The sequence below is a fragment of the Cyrtonyx montezumae genome, unplaced genomic scaffold, assembly GCF_038088225.1.
Source record: "Cyrtonyx montezumae isolate F1298 unplaced genomic scaffold, pur_monq_1.0 scaffold_10, whole genome shotgun sequence".
Taxonomy (NCBI): domain Eukaryota; kingdom Metazoa; phylum Chordata; class Aves; order Galliformes; family Odontophoridae; genus Cyrtonyx; species Cyrtonyx montezumae.
In genome coordinates this window covers 28,404,002-28,422,493 of record NW_027071826.1, presented here as the reverse complement: position 1 = coordinate 28,422,493, position 18,492 = coordinate 28,404,002, and the positions used below count along the sequence as shown (strand labels likewise).

The following is an 18,492-nucleotide window of genomic DNA, read 5'->3' as shown; positions in this document are numbered from 1 at the left end:
ATGCTGTGGACACGTCTGCCACCTACTGGATCAGGCTGACCAGGATCCCCTCCGACCTGACCTTGAATGCCTTCAGGGATGGGGCACCCAGCTTCTCTGGGCAGCCCGTGCCAGTGCCTCACCTACCTCTGAGTAAAAAATATCCTCCTAATATCTAACCCAAATCTCCCCTCTTTTAGTTTTAATCCATTCCTCCTTGTCCTATCACTATATGCCTGTGTAAGAAGTCGAAATATGAACTATATAAAATATGAGAAGACGAAATATGCACTCAAGACATACTGATTGAAGACCTACAAGGCTGTTTCCACAGTCTGTAACTTTTGTGAGCAGTGAGAAATGTTAGGATGAAATAATTCCTAAGTGTTGCTCTTGCTGTTGTAATACGCTGTTGACCAATGTGAAAATCATAAAAATCTGTGAACAGCATGGTAATTCTGAATTTTATTTTGATGTTTGTATTTAATTTCAGATTTAGGCCTTACAGGTGTCTGTCTTCTACTGTTTTGCTGCTTTTCCCTGTTTTTCCATCCTCTCCTAATTGCAGCAATTTCCTACACTGAGGCAAATCTGCTATTTTGTACCCTTTTTCTCTCTCTCTTTTTGTCTTTTCTTCTCTCTTTGAAATAAAAGCAGGTAGCATGAGGAAGAACTGAAGCAACGGATAGCATATGACTGGCTGATGTCAGAAGTGTTATATTTTTTTTCCCATTAGACTGTTTGTGTTGAACAGCAGAACTTGTTCCTCTTTCTCCTTATTCAAAGCAGATACATGCTCACTGCTAGTAGCTGCATGTAGTCCACAGGAAATAGGTTCATGTTATAAGTTGGGGTTATCATGCTCTCTCATTTTTTACTTAAGGACACATATATTTGTAAAGTATATACTAGCTTGTTCATGTATCCTCTATCTATGGTTTTCATTGCCTTAGCTTGGAGCTTAATACATTCTGAGACTAGTTTATGTTTTTCAGAGTCTGAATCATCAGGAGCCTGCAAGTCTGAGTGAAATAAATATAAATTTGTGTTCTGGAGGATATGAGTCTTATAGAGCTCTCTAGATGTGTAAAAGGTTGTCTCTTTTTGTAAATTATAGTACAGAGAGGTTGATCTTAAATGCAAAGTTGGATTTAGGCTATCATTGTTAATATTAAAATATTATAATTAATTAAAATAAATAAAAATTAAAGAACTGCAAATAAAGCAGTTGTGCCTGATCATTCAAAGTAAAAGAGTAATGTGAAGGACAAAAGTTATTATTAATCAATTATTACACTGTCTCTGAAAGTCATAATTATCTTCTATTTACTGTTAAACTGCATAGGTTAAGAAAATTGGTTTATCAAAATTGTTGCCTTAAAGAGGAATTTCCTGAAGGCACAAATTATTACCTAACAAATTTTTAGTGTTCCTTAAAAGGAGCATCCTTTCTGAAAACTCAGCAGACCAGGTACTGCTGGTTTAGTTGTCGAGGTCAGCCTCTAAGTCAGCCTAAATGTTGAATTAGAGATTTACTGGAACTGCATATGCATATTAACTCCATAAAAAATCAAAGATAGAAAAGTGCAAAATTGCAAGTATGGTTAAAATAATTTGCTAGAGGGCATAAGCCTGATGTGTTTAATAAGGATAGGAACAAAAAGTGCAAGGTAAACTTTTATAAATGGTTGTAAATGCTAGTCATTCACGTTCATATGCTGAAAATTCTGACTTGAACTCACTAAAGTCTTATATAAGTCACTGCCATTTTTAAATGGCTTGGATTCACTAACAAACAGAAAGCTTTACTGGTATCACTATTTGCTCTCCTGCACATGTGATTTTGATCTGTTTTACTAGTCTATTACACTTGCTATTGTTGGCACAAACTGTAAATATATCTCAGCAACATGACAATATTCCCCTAAATTATGCTTTGTGATAATAATTGTTAAAATGCTAATACTCATTAACACAATAAAATAGAAATAAAACTGAATAATTGGCCACAACTTGGGGCTTTCCTAGCAGGATACAGATGCTTTAGCTCGTTTCCAAAAAGATGCTGTTAGTTGTAATACAATATCTGTGAAGTCATTGCTACTGTAAAGAAATACTAATGAAGGAAATGGTAGCAAAATACAGCACTGAGCAGTTCTGTTTTACATGTAGTTCTAATTCAGGAAGTAATGGACTACTAATAATTGCAAATAATAATAAAAAAAAGCTTTCTGTCCAATTAATGCTCTTTGCTTGACTTCTACACACAGATAACTTCCATTTACTTTAGCTTAAATCCTACTGATTCCCACAGAAGCTTGAATAACAAGATGCACCTTTTTCTTCCCCCTGGAAGTTTCTTAATTTTATATTCATCAAATGTGGATAAATGTGAATTGATATATAGTTTATGGTCATAGAAGCAGCCTTCTTTATTTCTCTTCTGAAATAATATTCTGTTGTACTAGCAACAAGAATATATGCCAGACCTTGAAAGTACTTTCAAGTCTTCTGTTATGAGATTCTGGTAGGATAAGAGAGTTCTCAAATGAATGTATTTTTTATTTACAGTTTCTGCAGTAGAAGAGTAAATAGACCTCACATAGATGAAAAGCAAATTCTCTGTTTACTTTAGGCCATGAAAATTGTAGTGGTGAGAGTCCAAAATTATGTCACAGGAGTCTCATTGTAACTCTCAGTCATACTTTCTTCATTTTAAAATCACAAAACTGATTGAACTAAGAGTATTCTTTTCTCTGGAAAAGCTGTGTCCACATGAATGTGGTGGTTTATCTTTGATAACTGCAGGTTCACGCTGTGAAGTTCTGTTTAGTAATTGCTAACATAATTCTTCTTTGTGATAGATTTCAGTTACAAATGATGAGTCAGAATATTTACAATGAATACTTTGAATTCCAAAATCTGGATACATTTTCTTGTTATGCTAAAGCTCTTTTAATTCTCAGCACGGTTATGTAGTATTCAAAGGCCAGAAACGTAAATGAAAGTTCCTTTTTCAAATAAAGGCAAGAAAAGAAAAGACATCGTTTTTATTTTAAAATTTAAAATGTTAGAATGTATGTATGTCAGAACTTTTGTGAAACAGTTGGGTCTTTTCTTCCTTTTGTTTCTCTCACACGAAGTACTTATAAACTATCCACTTTTTTTTTTTTCCTGGCAATACCATTCATTCCCAATAGGAAGCATTTTTATTAATACCAGCTTGGCATTTCTTTTTTTCCTGCTGCTTCAATACAAGAGCCAAGGCTGGCCTCCCCAGCCCTTCTCTCAGTAGATTTTCTCATCAGGCAAGGAAGAAAAAAGAAAAAGTGATAGCTAGTTTTGCACTAGCCACAGGTGAATGTTACCATTTTTTTAGACACTCAATGTGTATTGAGCAACATATTGCATGCATTAGGCATTATTAAAGATAATGATATTAGTTATTAAAAAAATAGCTTGAAGAAATCAGATGAATTGCTTTAAATAATTAAAATGAATTTAATCATAATTTAAGCTAATAATAGTTAAGAAAATGTCCCAGAATTCAGTAAGATAGAAGAATCTTTAAACCATAACATTAAAGGGATCTAAGAATATCTATATACAGGAGAATAAAATAATCCTTCTGTGTTGATATTGATATAAAAGTTTTCACCTGGGATTTCAAAAAAGCATATGTGGCACAGAAATCATTGACAGAAAACCCACAGAGCAAATTATTCAAACCCCATTGATTTTAGAAATATTAAAGTTTCTTGTATTATTTAGCCTAACTCATAAACCGACAAAGCAAAAAAAAAAAAAAAGTATTTGTACCTCTGAGTGCCTTCATTTTGTGATATTTGACCTGAAATTCTTAAATATGTTTTATTTATTTATTTATTTACTAAAGATTTAAAAGAAAAAGCTGGATTAGCATCATGAGAAGAGTAGGTAGATGAGTAGGGATAATGAATAGATAAAATAACTTCACTGAACAGTGAAGAGGGAGAATTTGCAAGTACTTGAGAATTGAATACACAGCTAGTTGTAAAACACACTGCTATATAATTGGAAGTGTGATGCAAATTAGTAAAAGAAAATTGAGATTGAGCATCAGAATAAATTTCTTGGCAGACAGTCTGTATTATGAAATAACTTTGTAGGAATAAGTTGAGTTCTGTATTTGCTGGGCATGTTTTTTAACGTGAAGCAAAAAGCACATGAGTAAAAGCAGTAAATAGATTGTGATCCTCTAGCCTTTATTTTTTTTTGGTAGATTTTAATGACCTTGGTTTATGAGTCCTCTTGTTTGCAAGACATGATATTTGTGATTATAAATGGGTTAATGTCATGTGTCAGTGTCATGCATTTTTTCATATAAATAACACATTGAGCTTAAAGAATATAGCAATTATAAATTCTGTCAGAATTATTTTGATTCAGTATTAAAGATTGCAGGTATGTATTTTATAATACACCAGCTTTAATTCATTATGTACCTGACAGGTATGAAATGTAATGATTTGTTAGTATTTTTTTTTTCCCCACAGATTTTTATATGAATTATCTCAGATCCCCAATTTCACAGAACGAGCTCAGTGTATTATTTTCCAGTCAGTTTTCTCTGAAGGGATAACATCAGTTCACAGGAAAGTTGATATCATAACTCGTGTTTCCAAGGTAAGTCCTAATGGAAACATAATAAAAGCATAATATATTTTAGATTACTCACGATATAATTTGTTTTACCAAAAGTGATGAACCTTAAGCCTAATTATTGACTTCTCAGGAAAATAAAATTTATTCATATCTTTAGCAGCTTATAATAACATGAGGAGAAGGAAAGTGGGAAGGTGAGTTCTGTGTGATATTGTATACTGTACACAATACAATTTATTTTTACTTGAATGGCACATTTTAATTATTTTGTATGATATGTGAAATAGATAATCTATAAAATGGAAACGAATTATCTAACTTATGGGTACATGACTGCAAAGTTACTTTGTTTGCACACTAGTTCAGTTGCTATCAGCAGTAGCTGCCTATAAGGTGCATTAATTTATTACTTTCCCATTCTGTCCATAAATTTCTGTTACTCTGATACAGCAGATTTGTAGTACGTGACAAGATCTAAGATTCCTGTCTAATAAATAACTGATTTTGAAATTATAACAAATAAATATGAAAAGTAAAATGACATAAGAATTAAAAGAGAAATGAAATAGTGTACTGAAGGTATAATGTCCTGGCTGGGATGTTATTATATTTTTTGTTATTTATTATGTGAAGAGTGAACTTTTCTGCTACAAACTAACCGTGTTCTATCCCTTCAGATATGTTTTGCATATCCTGGTAATAGGAGTAGTTACTTAGTGTTACCTTTTGAAAGAAGACATAGATAAGGAAGTGTTTTTATATGAGATTAGGAAAGAGGCATTACACTTAGTTTACTTAGGTGGATCTCACATGACAGCTGATTGTTTTCAGTGAGAGTCGGATTCAGATCATGGCTGATAAGATAGATGTCTTTATATGGAAATTAAGATAGTTTATTAATCCTTCACTGTGTTTCTAGATTTCTTTTTTCTTTTAAGACATTGAAATTCTGTCCTTAACCCTGGTATATCTGCCTTAAGTGTGAACTGAAATGTGAATTTTCAGAGCACGAGAATCATTGAGAAGCAAACTGAATATGACTGAGTCTAACCCAATGGCAGCGAAAATAACGCATCTTCATTTGACTGCATTGTGTAAACTCATGACAAACCACTTTGTCTGTAAGATTTTTTAAAGGCTACTAAGGATGTTTAGTAATCTGTAGTAAAACTTCCTCCATTAATCTTTTTGTCATCTACATAGTATATTATGGTATATAATTTACCTCATGTGGATTAAGTTAAAGATAGTATCTTAGGCAGCTTTAGTCTAACAAATTTCTTCTTTTAAATATTTGTTTCATTTACCAGTTTTAGATTCCTTTCCTTGTAGTGCACATGAGAAACAAAACATTATCTAGCAAAAATGAAATTTAAAACGTTTTGTCATATGAGCAATTAAAATTTCTGTGCCAACAGATATTTCAGACTAGTATCTATTTTCCAGGCTTTGCTGAACATGACAAGTGTAAAGGAGATTTTAGGTTTGATTCTGGCATTTGGAAATTACATGAATGGTGGGAATAGGACTCGAGGTCAAGCTGATGGATTTGGTTTGGAAATACTCCCCAAACTAAAAGACGTCAAAAGCAGAGTAAGTACTCATTTTTTCTTTAGGACTACTTTTCCCAGATGATTTCTCTGTCAAAAGTTAATCTTGTCTCACTTCTTACCATTTTCTGCTTGAAGAGGCATTTTTGTACCTCGTTCTAATTTTTTTCTCTCAAGATTTTCTCTCTTTCTCCTGCACATATGCATGTCTCCATCATCTCCTGCTTCTCCTATTCAGTACCAGTAAGATGATTATGTGATATGAAAATCCTATGTCTCTTTTATTAGTGGAAACTTAAGTCACAGTAGGTTGAGAAATGTGAAAGAGTTCAGGCCACTGAAGTTGTCTCTGACAAGTGTACCTTTTTTCTCTTGCTGTTAACTTAAGGTAGGTGCATATGAGTAAAAAGCTTTTTGAGGTCAGGTTTATAAAACAAATATCAGGAGGAGTTCTGTGTATACATGAAACAATTACATACAAAGGATATAAACAGATAAATTACAAGATTTTAATCCACTTCAAAAAGGTATTGTCAGATCCATCAAAATTTTTTCAGTCTTTTTTTTTGTTTGTTTGTTTGTTTGCATTGGCTGTAAAATGGATGTAGAGCATGAATTCTGAATTGTACGTGGAAGGAAACAGAGATGGCAATGACTTATTTTGTCAAAAATTGAGAACCACTAGCCCGTTTTTGGTTAGTCATGCTAGAATCAAAATAAGGCTTCATGAAAGTGTGCACATCTTTTGAGATTATGTTACCTTTCACTAGGGTGTATGATGAGGTACTAGATAATTTAGGCAATGAAAACACCACTCAAAAGTCCATCTCTGCCAAAGCATACCTGGATATCATGTGGATATGGAAACTACCAAAAAACAGGAATTAATTTCTGCTGTTGTTGATACAGCTTTGGAGGATGAGAAAAAACTGTTCTCTCACACTCTTTCTTTTTTGTACTCGAAGTGCTGTTCTGAATTACAATAGTCATAGTTTAAGCTTTTGTACATAGAGCAAAGTCAAAGACAAGCAATGTCAAATGAGTAGTATGTGTAGGGAGCTTTTTATTTCACTTGTGAATACTGTCACTAGCAAAGAATAAAAACAAGATTTAAAAGATTGTTCAGTGAACCACTTGAATTTATGGAAGTTTTTTCCTTTTTTTTTTTTTTTTTGTCTCCTTACTCTTACTTTCCTATTCACCTCAATTATTCAGTTGTTCTCTATAGGAACTTTTTTTCCAGTCCTACTCCATGGATATAAAAAATGGGCTGTCTTTAGCTACTATTCAGCTAAAGTAGATTGAGGCCCAGCTTCACAGTATTCATGTATTCATTGGTCAGCCTGGTGCCATGAGGAAAAAATGTAAAACAACTGAGCTTGGCTTGACTTTTCTCAGAAGTACTCGTTTTTGTCCCCCTTTTCTATCTACCATGAACTTTTAAGAATTTTGTCTTCTCTGGGACTTTCCAGTTTGGCTGAGTTTAGTTAGCACTCTCCAAAATTATAAGTTATGAAAAAGTGTGACAGATGTACAGTGTAACTCTGTAAGACTTGTTCCGTAGCAAAACAAGATAAAAAATTACAGTACTTACAGTTTTTTGGTAGCCAAAGTAAATATATTATTAGTTTATATTACTTTGAAGAATGGGACTAGTCTCCAAAATGCATAAAAATTCAGAGAGACCAGCTGCTATAGGCAGACATGAACCCTTTGGGAGAATTGGAGACTGTACTTGCAAGGAAGAATGGAGGATCTTGCATATTTAACAGTGTTATGTCCTTTTGGGGAATTGTCAGCAAAAAATATGATTTCTAAGTAAGCTAAGTTGAAGAAGCCAAGCTAAAATATCAACATTTAGTATCTTTAGTTTAACTTTTTTTTGTTGTCACATGAGGTGAAAAAAGTACTTGATACAGAGGTTAAAAAAATTGTAGCTCACTTCAGGATCTCTGTATTTTGTCTTCTAGAAGTACTGTTTAATCTGAAGTGATAGGTTTCATAGCTTAACACACAGAAAATGGAACAACAAGCATATTTTACTTTAGAAGGACAATCCAAGTATTCATAAGGCACCTCAGTTATTTTTTGTCTCACAACCTGCCAGTGATGTATTCTGCAACTGCTAGATAAGCAGAGTGGTTTTGTCTGCATGACAGCAGTGATGTATTTAGTTGATGATATGCTGCAGGCTGTAATGAAGGTGAGGCAGTCTTGTACATGAAGCTAGACTTTGTTCATAGACAAATGTTTGTACCAAAACCTGTCAATATAGAAAATAAAAACATATACAAAAAAGATTCAAAGACATCCCAGTTATAATTTCCTCTATTATAATCCTTTATGTTGTTGAATGATATCCTGTAATGTATAAATTCCAGTTTTGCCTTTTTTCTTAGTTATTCTACCCTATACTGAATTGACAACATGTAACAAAATCAAATGTTTTGAGTTGTTGCATACAGGACCAAGGAAATTAAGATTCCACAAAGATAACTTTACTTGTCAGGAACATGCCGTCTGGTTTTATATTTGGAGTAAAATATGGCTTGTTCAATACCTTCATTAATTATACAACATTTAACATTTGAATGTATCCATAATCCATTTTTAATATTCTGTTTTTTTTCCCTAGGATAATCGTATTAATCTTGTGGATTATGTTGTCATATATTACCTACGCCATTGTGATAAGGTAAAAGATTAATTTGCTGTATGTGCCTCTCTGAGGGTGGATTTCTTTAACTTTGTAGAAGGGTTTGTGTTTATGTTTTGTTTTGTCTGACAAGCTCTAATGCAAAAATAAAATCATTTCTTTGTCTTTTTGCAATAACTTTGGACCTCAGTAGGTCTGAAATTTGCTGTAAGTTTTCAGATAGGACTGTGGAAAATATTTCATTAACTGTGGAACTATGCTCTGCAAACAATTGTCTGTGACTTGAGGGCTGTAAAGGTTATCACTCTAATCCCTTCTTATTATTATATTCTGGTTACTGTAACATTGCAAAATTTGTTTTGATGTGATAAGAATGGAATACAAGCATTATTTCTCTCATGACAGAATAAAATGGCAAGTTTAATGCAGGTGTCTTGATTGACAGCGATGAAGTTACAGATTGAGAATGTAGGAAGAGGGCTAATGTAAATGTTACCCCTTGCACTCCCCCCCCCCCACACACACACAGGTATTCTTATCTTATTAATAATATAAATGTTTTTTCACTTTTCACAAAACATTTTATTCTCCAATCTAAGATTTTTCCTTTATTTCAGACTGAAATCTGTACACTTGTAGTACTTTAAATCCACTAGTCTCTTGTTATACAGAGCAATGTCCTTTTAATACCACTTATACACTTGAACTGTTGGATTTCCCCTGGAGATACCACTTTAAATCTTGTAATGTTGCTTGTTAATTTTTTTTCCAATTATGAAATATTCTAATTTTGCTAAAATAAGATATATGCCTATGAGCTCCAAGAAAATATGTGATTTGTTAAGCTGAATACACTTTCATCTATATATTTTTATCTAAGTGCTCCAGGCAATGTGTAAATATTGTTTTCAATTTGTCCTTAAAAATGTGTATGTATCTAATGAATTGGGAAAGAGTGAAACCACAAACTTCTGGCATAAGATCACTTGCTCCATTAATAAAGGCATTCATGTTATCTAGTTTTAAGAAACTTATAATCCCTTATCTAAACTTTTAGTGATATGAAATGTTTTGAGCTCAGTGTTGCTTCATAGTTTAAACAGAACAGTTTGCATTACAATGTCTAAAGTGAAGTTTCAACATTCAGAATGGTCGGGATTTTACCTGAAATTATATATATGCTGTTCTAGGAAGAACAATTCAACATATTTTGTTTTTGCATTTCTGTAGATGATGTTTCAGAAAAGTAATTTATTTCATTGCAAATGCATTTAATTTTCATAGTAGCCTGTTTGTTTGTTTGTTTGTTTGTTTAGGAAGCAGGAACAGACAAGAGTATTTTTCCCTTACCAGAACCACAGGATTTTTTCCAGGCCTCCCAAGTTAAGTTTGAAGACCTAATAAAAGACTTAAGAAAACTGAAGAGAGACCTAGAAGGTAACTGGGAACTTTCACATTTGTTCTGCAAACAACTAAGTGCCATTTAAAATGTGACCTTTATGAGGTTAGCTTATTGCTAATTAGGTTTATAGTGTTGATTGCAGTGATTTTACACTGTGGCAGAAAATAACCACATAAAATAGAAAAAAATATTTTGAACTCATGACTTAATAAAAATGGAAGTAAAAATACTGTAATTTTATATAATTCCCATTTATAGTTGAAAGACCCTTAAAGAAATCTTTCTGAAATGTGGACTATTATTTTTCCTCTGGCTTCTCCATGGCTGTGTATTTAACTGTAGATTTCTGCTTGTTCCACAACACGAATACTTTCTTCAGTACTTGTAGAATGACAATTTAACAGCTACAAGGAAGAGTTGAATTAGTGTAGAAATAAAACACAACTTGCCAAGGCACAGCAAAGGGAAATTGAAAGCTCCAGTTCAAAACATTTTCACCCTGGGACGTATAATAAACATTTAAAAATATTTATTATAAACAGGGGGTTCTGAAACCCAGCACATCTATCAATCAAGGTATTGAGTGGATATAAAGTAGGAATGGTTGCTCTTTAAGTATTCCAAGCAGTTTCATTTTTATTTTGGGCTTCATGTGACTTTTAAAAATAAATCCAGTAAATGGTGACTGAAAATTTTAAGCCTGTAATTTTTGCTAAGAAAATTTCCTACTTTTACTGAAGCAGTTATATGTAGCAAATAAAGTTTAGAGATGTGTAAAAGCTCATATATATATAAAAGCTTCTCCATTTACATTTAGATAACGTCTGCATCAAAATGCAAGCGTGCTTTTAGAATCAGAGTTGATTTTTTAATGTAAGGCAATGAAAACTGTTACAAAATATTTTATGTTTCCAGTTAGAAATAGCTGAGTTAGGTCACTGCCATCTTTGGGATAGTTTCAAATGTTGACAGTGGTAGGGAAGTATCAGTTGTTGTTTGTTCAACCCAGGCATAAGTGAGTGCTCTATCTCATCTCATCGCTCAGCCCTGTAAAACCCTTGGCCTGCCCTCTGTTGGGCTAGTTTGTGCAGAAACATGATCTGTGTTTGATCTTGTACTTTTTCAGCATGTAGTCCTGCTGTAATGCATCTTAGTCTTGCGGGATCTGCACGGAGGCTGTGACATTCACATCATATTTGTTCTACACTGCAAAGACAGACAGAATATAGCAAAAGCTAAAGTACTTCAACTCACAAAATAAGAATTGCTGCTTTCTTGTTATCACTGGCTTGTTTTAACATGTTTTATTAGATATCCATAGAAAATGCAGAAAATGTGTTGCACTGAGGTTATTTTCAAAATTCTTCTTTGTAAAGATACAGTTGGAAACCTGTCAGAGCAATTAACATATAAAGTTAATGACACTAAGGATTTCCAACAGAAAAGATTGTGGAAATGTTTTCAGATGTTGGTATTTTATCAATCAGAAATATGCAGCAGAATTCTAACAAGTATTCCTGTGAATGCTTTCTCTTACATTTAAACAAAGACACAGTCACTCATTTAAGAATGTTGTATCCCTTTCAAACATTCTTTCATTTTTTTTCTCTTCAGATAATGCAGTAGTTTATTTTTAAATCAAAATTTTAATTGAAGAGGTTATAATTTTAACACGTTCAACAAAGATTTGATGAGTCTCTGTAGTTTATTGTAGCCATTAAAAAGTTGTGGTTGCTGGCAGAATACCAGTGAAAGTCTAAAGCTGAAACAGATGTGAGTAGCAGAAACCAAGTCCAGAGAAGCGTTGGGCCCTACTATCCAGACAGGCGCGGCCCTTCAGATGTAAATAATTTGAACATTATTAACTGGCGCTGCCTATGTTATAGGGTACATTGGATTTATTTCACAGTTTGGTTGGCTAAGGTAGTCTTAGATTATCATGGAAGTGGGATGAGACAAAGATAATAAATGGAAGAGGTTTTCTTGTGTGTGCTTAGGGAACAAACTCATATTCCTGTTAGTGACTTGTTTCAGAGTTTTGTACAGAATGATTAGAAACAAGATAACTGTCACCTGTTGTGCCTGAAATAGCAATTTTGGTAGAAACTTTTCATAGTAATCGTCATTTAGTACTTAAAAATATTTTAGAAATTTTATAATGATACTCATTCACCTTTTGTTCATCGATATTAACACAGGAAAGATTGAGGATTCTTAAGAGAAGGACGTATCTCAATAGTCTAAATCATAGGTGTGTAATACCTAGGCTCTCTGGAACTGAGAATCTAGATCATCTAGAAGGACATGAGCCCCTTCATCCAATTCAGATAAACAGATTGAGTTCCATACAATTTAGTGTTTTGAGGTCCTTCAGATTATAGTTAAAGGAGACAGTGCCAATGAAATTTTGCCTTGGGAATTTTAACATTTTATTCTGAGAACCTTAATACAGGAGGTTTTTAACACACATTTCAGAACAGACTTTGCAGTGCTGAGCATTTTTAGGTTAAAAAGGATAATAAACAAAAATGTATGTTTAATATATGTTTTCAAGGGGAAAGAAGTTCAAAAGGGTGGGATGTGAAATAGTGAGATAGGATGAAACCTGGTTCTACTTTAAAGTCCTAGGAAAAAATGTTTTCTCTAAGGTCAGGATTTCACAGCAGGTCTGTATAGTCAATAGATTTCCAGGATTTTCAAGTACTGCATAGTTGTATAAGGAAATACATTTATTCATTTGACTGATATTTCCAGTTAATTTTCATGTTTCTGATAACAAAGGTTTTTTTTCTGTGTCAGTATTTTAAGATTGTAATGTATCTTACTTCTTGTTTAAGGCTAAGGTTAACACTTTTTCTTTTCTGTATGGACAGATATTTCCTTTCTAGTTTGGACAATCTGATTTGATTGGTATTCTTCTGGAAGAAGCATGCAATACTTGAAATGTGTAGTCATTCATATGAAGACTTTTAGAAAACTAATCTCTTCACCAAAATATGATAGATTTGCATATGTTTTACCATGAATATAGTACAGATTCTAGCTGCCATATTAATGCTACCTTTTTTAATGAGTATGAGAATTAATCTCTTTTTTCACAGTTTCTTACTACAATTCAGCTATTATGTAAAATGTAGCACGTAATTTCAAAACATACTTTTTCTTTTTTTTGACTGGAGACCAATTCTCTTTCTCCACAACCTCCATGGCCTTATTGCAAAGAACGAGTTGCATTTTGCTGGATGTGATTAGCGTAGGGTTGCCATACCGATACCAACATCTTAGCTAATTAACCTTATCTCTTAGCAAGTTTGACTAGGCTACAAATTACTATACTGTTGCATCTATATTATTGTCATTCAGTACCTCCCTCTGGGAGCTCTGTATGACACTGGAACAGAATTTAGAAATGATAAACTGGAAAGAGTCACTTGTTCTCAATTCTTGCAGCTACAGTCACTATAAAGAGAGCAAAGAATGAAGCTGCAAAAAGGAAAAATAATCAGTTCATGCGCATTTAAGACTGAAGTGCTTTAATTTCCCGATTAAAAATCCTGAAAACATTTATTTTTTATCAAAAATTGTGAGGAAATATATTTACCAATAGGGAAATACAAATAAGAAGATAATAGAATGAAACAGCAGTAAAGTTCTATCAGTACCTTAGCATAATAAAATTTTTAATATTCCAATTGGAGTCTTCACAATGAGTTAGAATTTTTTGCAACAAAATATATGTTAATGAAGTATAAGCCTATTTTGTTATTGAAAGTAATTGATGTTTTCAGTTAATGAATTGAGAATTTTTCAGCTTTAAGTAAATTTCTATATAAGCAGAAATGGAAAAATTGAGCATCTTATTTGTTCAGACAAAATTATACATTTAATTCACACATAATATTGTATGCCTGAGAAAAAGATATTTTATATAATTGAGTTTACTATAATTATAATACAATAATTATTGATAGGACAATGGTTACAATGTTGAAAGATACAGCCTATTGTTTTATTTGTTTTAGAAATAGTAAGGTTACCTAATTGTATCATGAAAATTCTAAATACTATATCAGCTCAGTTAACTTTCTGAATAATTTGTTGGATCAAGAGATATTTTTGACTAAAAGTTGATCGTTCATTACAGAAGGACTGCATTTAAAAAATTATCAAAGGCCCTTTTCAAAAATATGCTTAACAGATTGATGCCTTAGACTAATTTAAATGAAACGTTTTAAGTCATTTTAATAGTGGGATTTAGACATCTGAGTTGCATACATTTTTGGAAAAACTGTCCCAGCATGAGCAGAGAAACTGAATTATTTTCCAGAAACCAGTAGCTTTTGAGATTTTTTTAATATTGATTATACTTTCTGATTTTAAAGTTAACCTTAATATTTTGAAAGTGTAGGCAAAGAAAATAAATTTGAACTAGGTGGTGGAGCACAAGGATCCAATCAGGCACATGTGATATTTCTTCAGATGTTTGCGTAAATTGAGCATGTTATGTATCTGATGAGCAGTTCATTTTTGCACTCTTCAACATTTTCTTGACATAGTTAGAGGCAGTGCAGAATCGTGTAGGGGAAAGAGAAAAGAAAATATGATGTGCGGGCAATTATTTTGTTTTTAATTATTAGTTGATTAAATAAGTATTTTTCTTTGAGTTTTCTGACCTCTTCTTGAAAAGTCTCTTTCCTCAGCAGGATGAGATACATTTCAGTTTGTTTTGATTTGGCAAAGATACAACACAGGCATTAAAAAACACATTTGTATATGTGCACTGCATTCTACTGTACAATAAAACTAACATTTTGACAGTGTTCCACTGCTAATATTCAACTGTGAATGCATCAGCTGGAATTTTTCCGAAGTGGATCATTTCTAAAAATTCCATTAGAGTTTTTAGTTTGTGATAATACAGAACAGTATTGAGGGTTTACTAAGACTGGAAAATACAGTAGAGGCAAAGAGTCATGTTTTAGGAGAGTTTATTGCATGGAAGCTGATGTCTTCATGTGTGTAGAAAGGGAAGGAGGAAATCTCTTTTAGTTAAACAGTTGAATTTAATTTAGTTAAATTTTTTCATTTATTTTTCCCCCTGGCTAAAGAATCCTTAGAAATTTCTTATTAAAAATCATTCAATGAATGCTAAGATTCTAAAAAAGAGATTTGGAAATCTGAAAAAAAAAGATCTTCTGTGCACTTTTCCAGATACCTTTTTGTGTATGTATGTGTTAAGCATTGGTTGTGTAACAGTACTGCATACATCTGGAAGCAGGTAGTATACATCTGGGAGTAGGAATGCTGTCCCTAAAAATGATGCAGTCTGGAGAGCTGGGATGAACATATTAATAAATGTCATCAGCTTTTCCTCTCTAAGAGAGTATTCAGTAAAAGAGAAGGCAGAGCCATGCTACATTTGAGTCAGTGTTTACTGCCAGTGATCAAAAATTGAATGTACATTAACTCCAGCAGTGGTTTACAAATTATTAATAGTGACAATAATTAGCACTTAGAGAAATATGTGAATTTCCATGATTTTAAAATCGAGCAGCATACTCTAGCTGAACCAAAGAATTAATTAGTTGCAACTTTATGATCTGTCTTGCACAGAAAATCAGAGATCCAGCGGTACAGAGAGAACACTTTTGCTTCTGTAACTTCATTTCATGAACGTACTGTTTCAGTTGTTGCCTGGCATTTCTTTTTTATCTATCCAGCACTCCAAGCAATACATTGTTTGTATGCTTGAAAGATCTCTTTTTTGCTTTTTTTTTTCCTCCTCACACAGGAATAAGCTTAACAAATCTGACAAAAAAACTTCGTAAAAATATGTCTTGCTTGAAATTAGCCAGATAAGACAATTGAATTTCAAATACTCATTTTCTGCAGTGTTCAGACAGAAGTTCCAATTTCTCAGCGGGTTCTGCTAGTGCACATTTCTCCACTACTGACAAATCTTAATGATGTTTGGAGATCGATATGTTTGGATCTCGACACTAAATTAAAAACTTTTTGCTAATAGTGTGCACTGCAGCCACTTGAGGTATGTTGCAAAGACTGGCAAATTATAGGGATTTAGTCATTATGTTCATTTATATATGAATTTAAATCCTATCAGCTGCAGTGTGCTTTTCTGCTGAAGGGTGCACTAAATGTAAACTCCCATTCCAGAGAGAATACATTAAGCAGAGTCTTAGACGCGTTGCTATGGTGTGAAAAAATATTTAGTTTTACTAGCAATCTTTGTTCATTTTGTTAAATGCGCTTTTAGGAAACAATCTTAACAGAAAGGATTTTAAATAATTTATAAAGAAAGTTGATATGCTTTGTCAAAACAAGGAGTAAAAGAAATTTCCTTTATGTTTGTTACAATTAATATAGACTGACAATTTCTCTGATTTCTCTTAATCTTCTGTACAAGTTTGAAACTATTTTAAGCAAACAAAAAGCTCAGAAATCTTAACTACGAGAAACAACACCAGAATACCCGACAAAACTTGTGAGAGGACTTTCAAGATTTCTGAATCCAGAATTATTAAATCTCTATTAGAACAGGAGAAGTTTACAGGGTGTTTTGCATGTCACTAATTTAGTTATTTCATTTTCCCCACCTTAGGATTTACCACTTAAAACTGCTTCTGTCTTATTTAGACATGAGAGCTACCTACTGCCTTGAGCACCTCCACAGACATTTGTCTCTGTGCATCACAAAAGGAAAGGGTATTTCAACCAGACAAGGATCAGGCTGTTTCAGATTTTACTTAGTGGCTTCTATCTTGTGAAATAACTCTTTAAGAAAACTGATTTATTATTAATGAGTGGAAAAAACAGTTGTTCTTAGAAACTCATTTCTTCTGGTAAATCAACTGAAAATAACTTTCTACAGAACTGTAACTATAGAGCATTTAGCTTTCTGTGTGCTTATACTTTTTTGCATTAAATTGTTGCCCTGTTGCCCTTGTTTCAGACAATAAAAACCAAGCTTGAGAGTAGAGAGTACTTCCACAACTTGTTCCTCCTGTTAGTAGTTTCCAAACAAGAAAATGTAATAAAACAAACAATAAATCATGGGGAAGTTAAATAAATTTACTCATTTTTACTGAATTTTGCTGAGTATTATTTGGGTGTGTAAGCCCAAATAGCGTGCCAGGTTTCTGCACTGTAAGAAGTCATGGATCCTCTCGTATAGTAATTTGATTTTCTTTAGTGCAACGTTGAAATCGTTTGAGGTACGGTTTCAAATCTCCTTTGAAACAGAAAAGGTTCTAAAAAGAATTAGCAAATAACCATCCAGTCAAAGGTAAGCCTGGATTATGAAAAGAAAATGAGAGAGTGAGACAGGCAGTATAAGTAGCCAGGGTCTGAATGGACAAGAGGAGTAGGTGTTGTTAGTGGCTTTCATGACGGTATAACTCATGGGGGACAGCGTCAGTGGCAGGTTTATAGGAATGCATGGTGTTGATACGTGGTTTCTCTGTCAGGATGATTCCTGTAAATGCTTCTGATGGGTTCTGGTGAGTAGATAGTCAGTAATTTACTGTTATCAACATTAAACTATTTCTGGTTTTTGCGTTTACTTTAAAAATGATGCTTAAAAATTTCCAAAGCCAGTCTGATTGACACTGAAATGCTCTTTACGTGAAAGTTTGTTTATGGGCAGTGATTCTTTTGACAGATTTACAAGTGTCTGTGGAGTTTTAAAAGACTATTGCCCAATAGGCATTAAGTGAGAGACATTCTATTGTGTAAATATTTTCACTTATATTGGGGATTTTTAAAGAACTTTTTGAGCCAAATATTGCATTAAATCTGAAGACAGTGGCAAACTGATAATCAGCAGTTTCCAGCTTTGTTCTAATGTTTTGCTAATGGTTTCCATCTCTTTGGCCAAGATTTGCAGTGGGTGAAGCATGATGTACATCCAGCAATTTGTAAGGGCTTTCAAATACTATTACATACTCTTTTATTTATTTATTTATTTATTTATTTTATTTTGCAATGCCTCATTTAGAAACAGACAATTTTCAAAGTAATTTATGGCATTTAATTTGTTTAACATATAATGCATACCAAGAAAAGGAATCAACAGTTGATTACAGTAATAGTGAATTTGCATATGTTTGAACCCATTAATGCTGAGAAAAGATGTTTGCTGTTTCCTGAAATGATTGTTTTGGAAAGAGGTGGTGAGTGAGGACGTGCACATGAGGTGTCACATTGTTCAGAAGACTTTCAGATTCCTCAGAAATTCAGAAAAT

The 18,492-nt window shown here is 33.0% G+C and overlaps 1 protein-coding gene across 1 annotated transcript in view; it reads left to right on the top strand.

Moving 5' to 3' along the window:
• The window catches only part of FMN1 (formin 1), a 115,482-nt gene that overhangs the window by 58,760 nt on the left and 38,230 nt on the right, over window positions 1–18,492 (top strand). Inside the window, exons 9-12 of the mRNA XM_065754009.1 lie at window positions 4,515–4,644; window positions 6,070–6,216; window positions 8,809–8,868; window positions 10,146–10,266. Coding sequence (XP_065610081.1) covers window positions 4,515–4,644; window positions 6,070–6,216; window positions 8,809–8,868; window positions 10,146–10,266 — 458 coding nt within the window. The remainder of the gene's footprint in view (window positions 1–4,514; window positions 4,645–6,069; window positions 6,217–8,808; window positions 8,869–10,145; window positions 10,267–18,492) is intronic.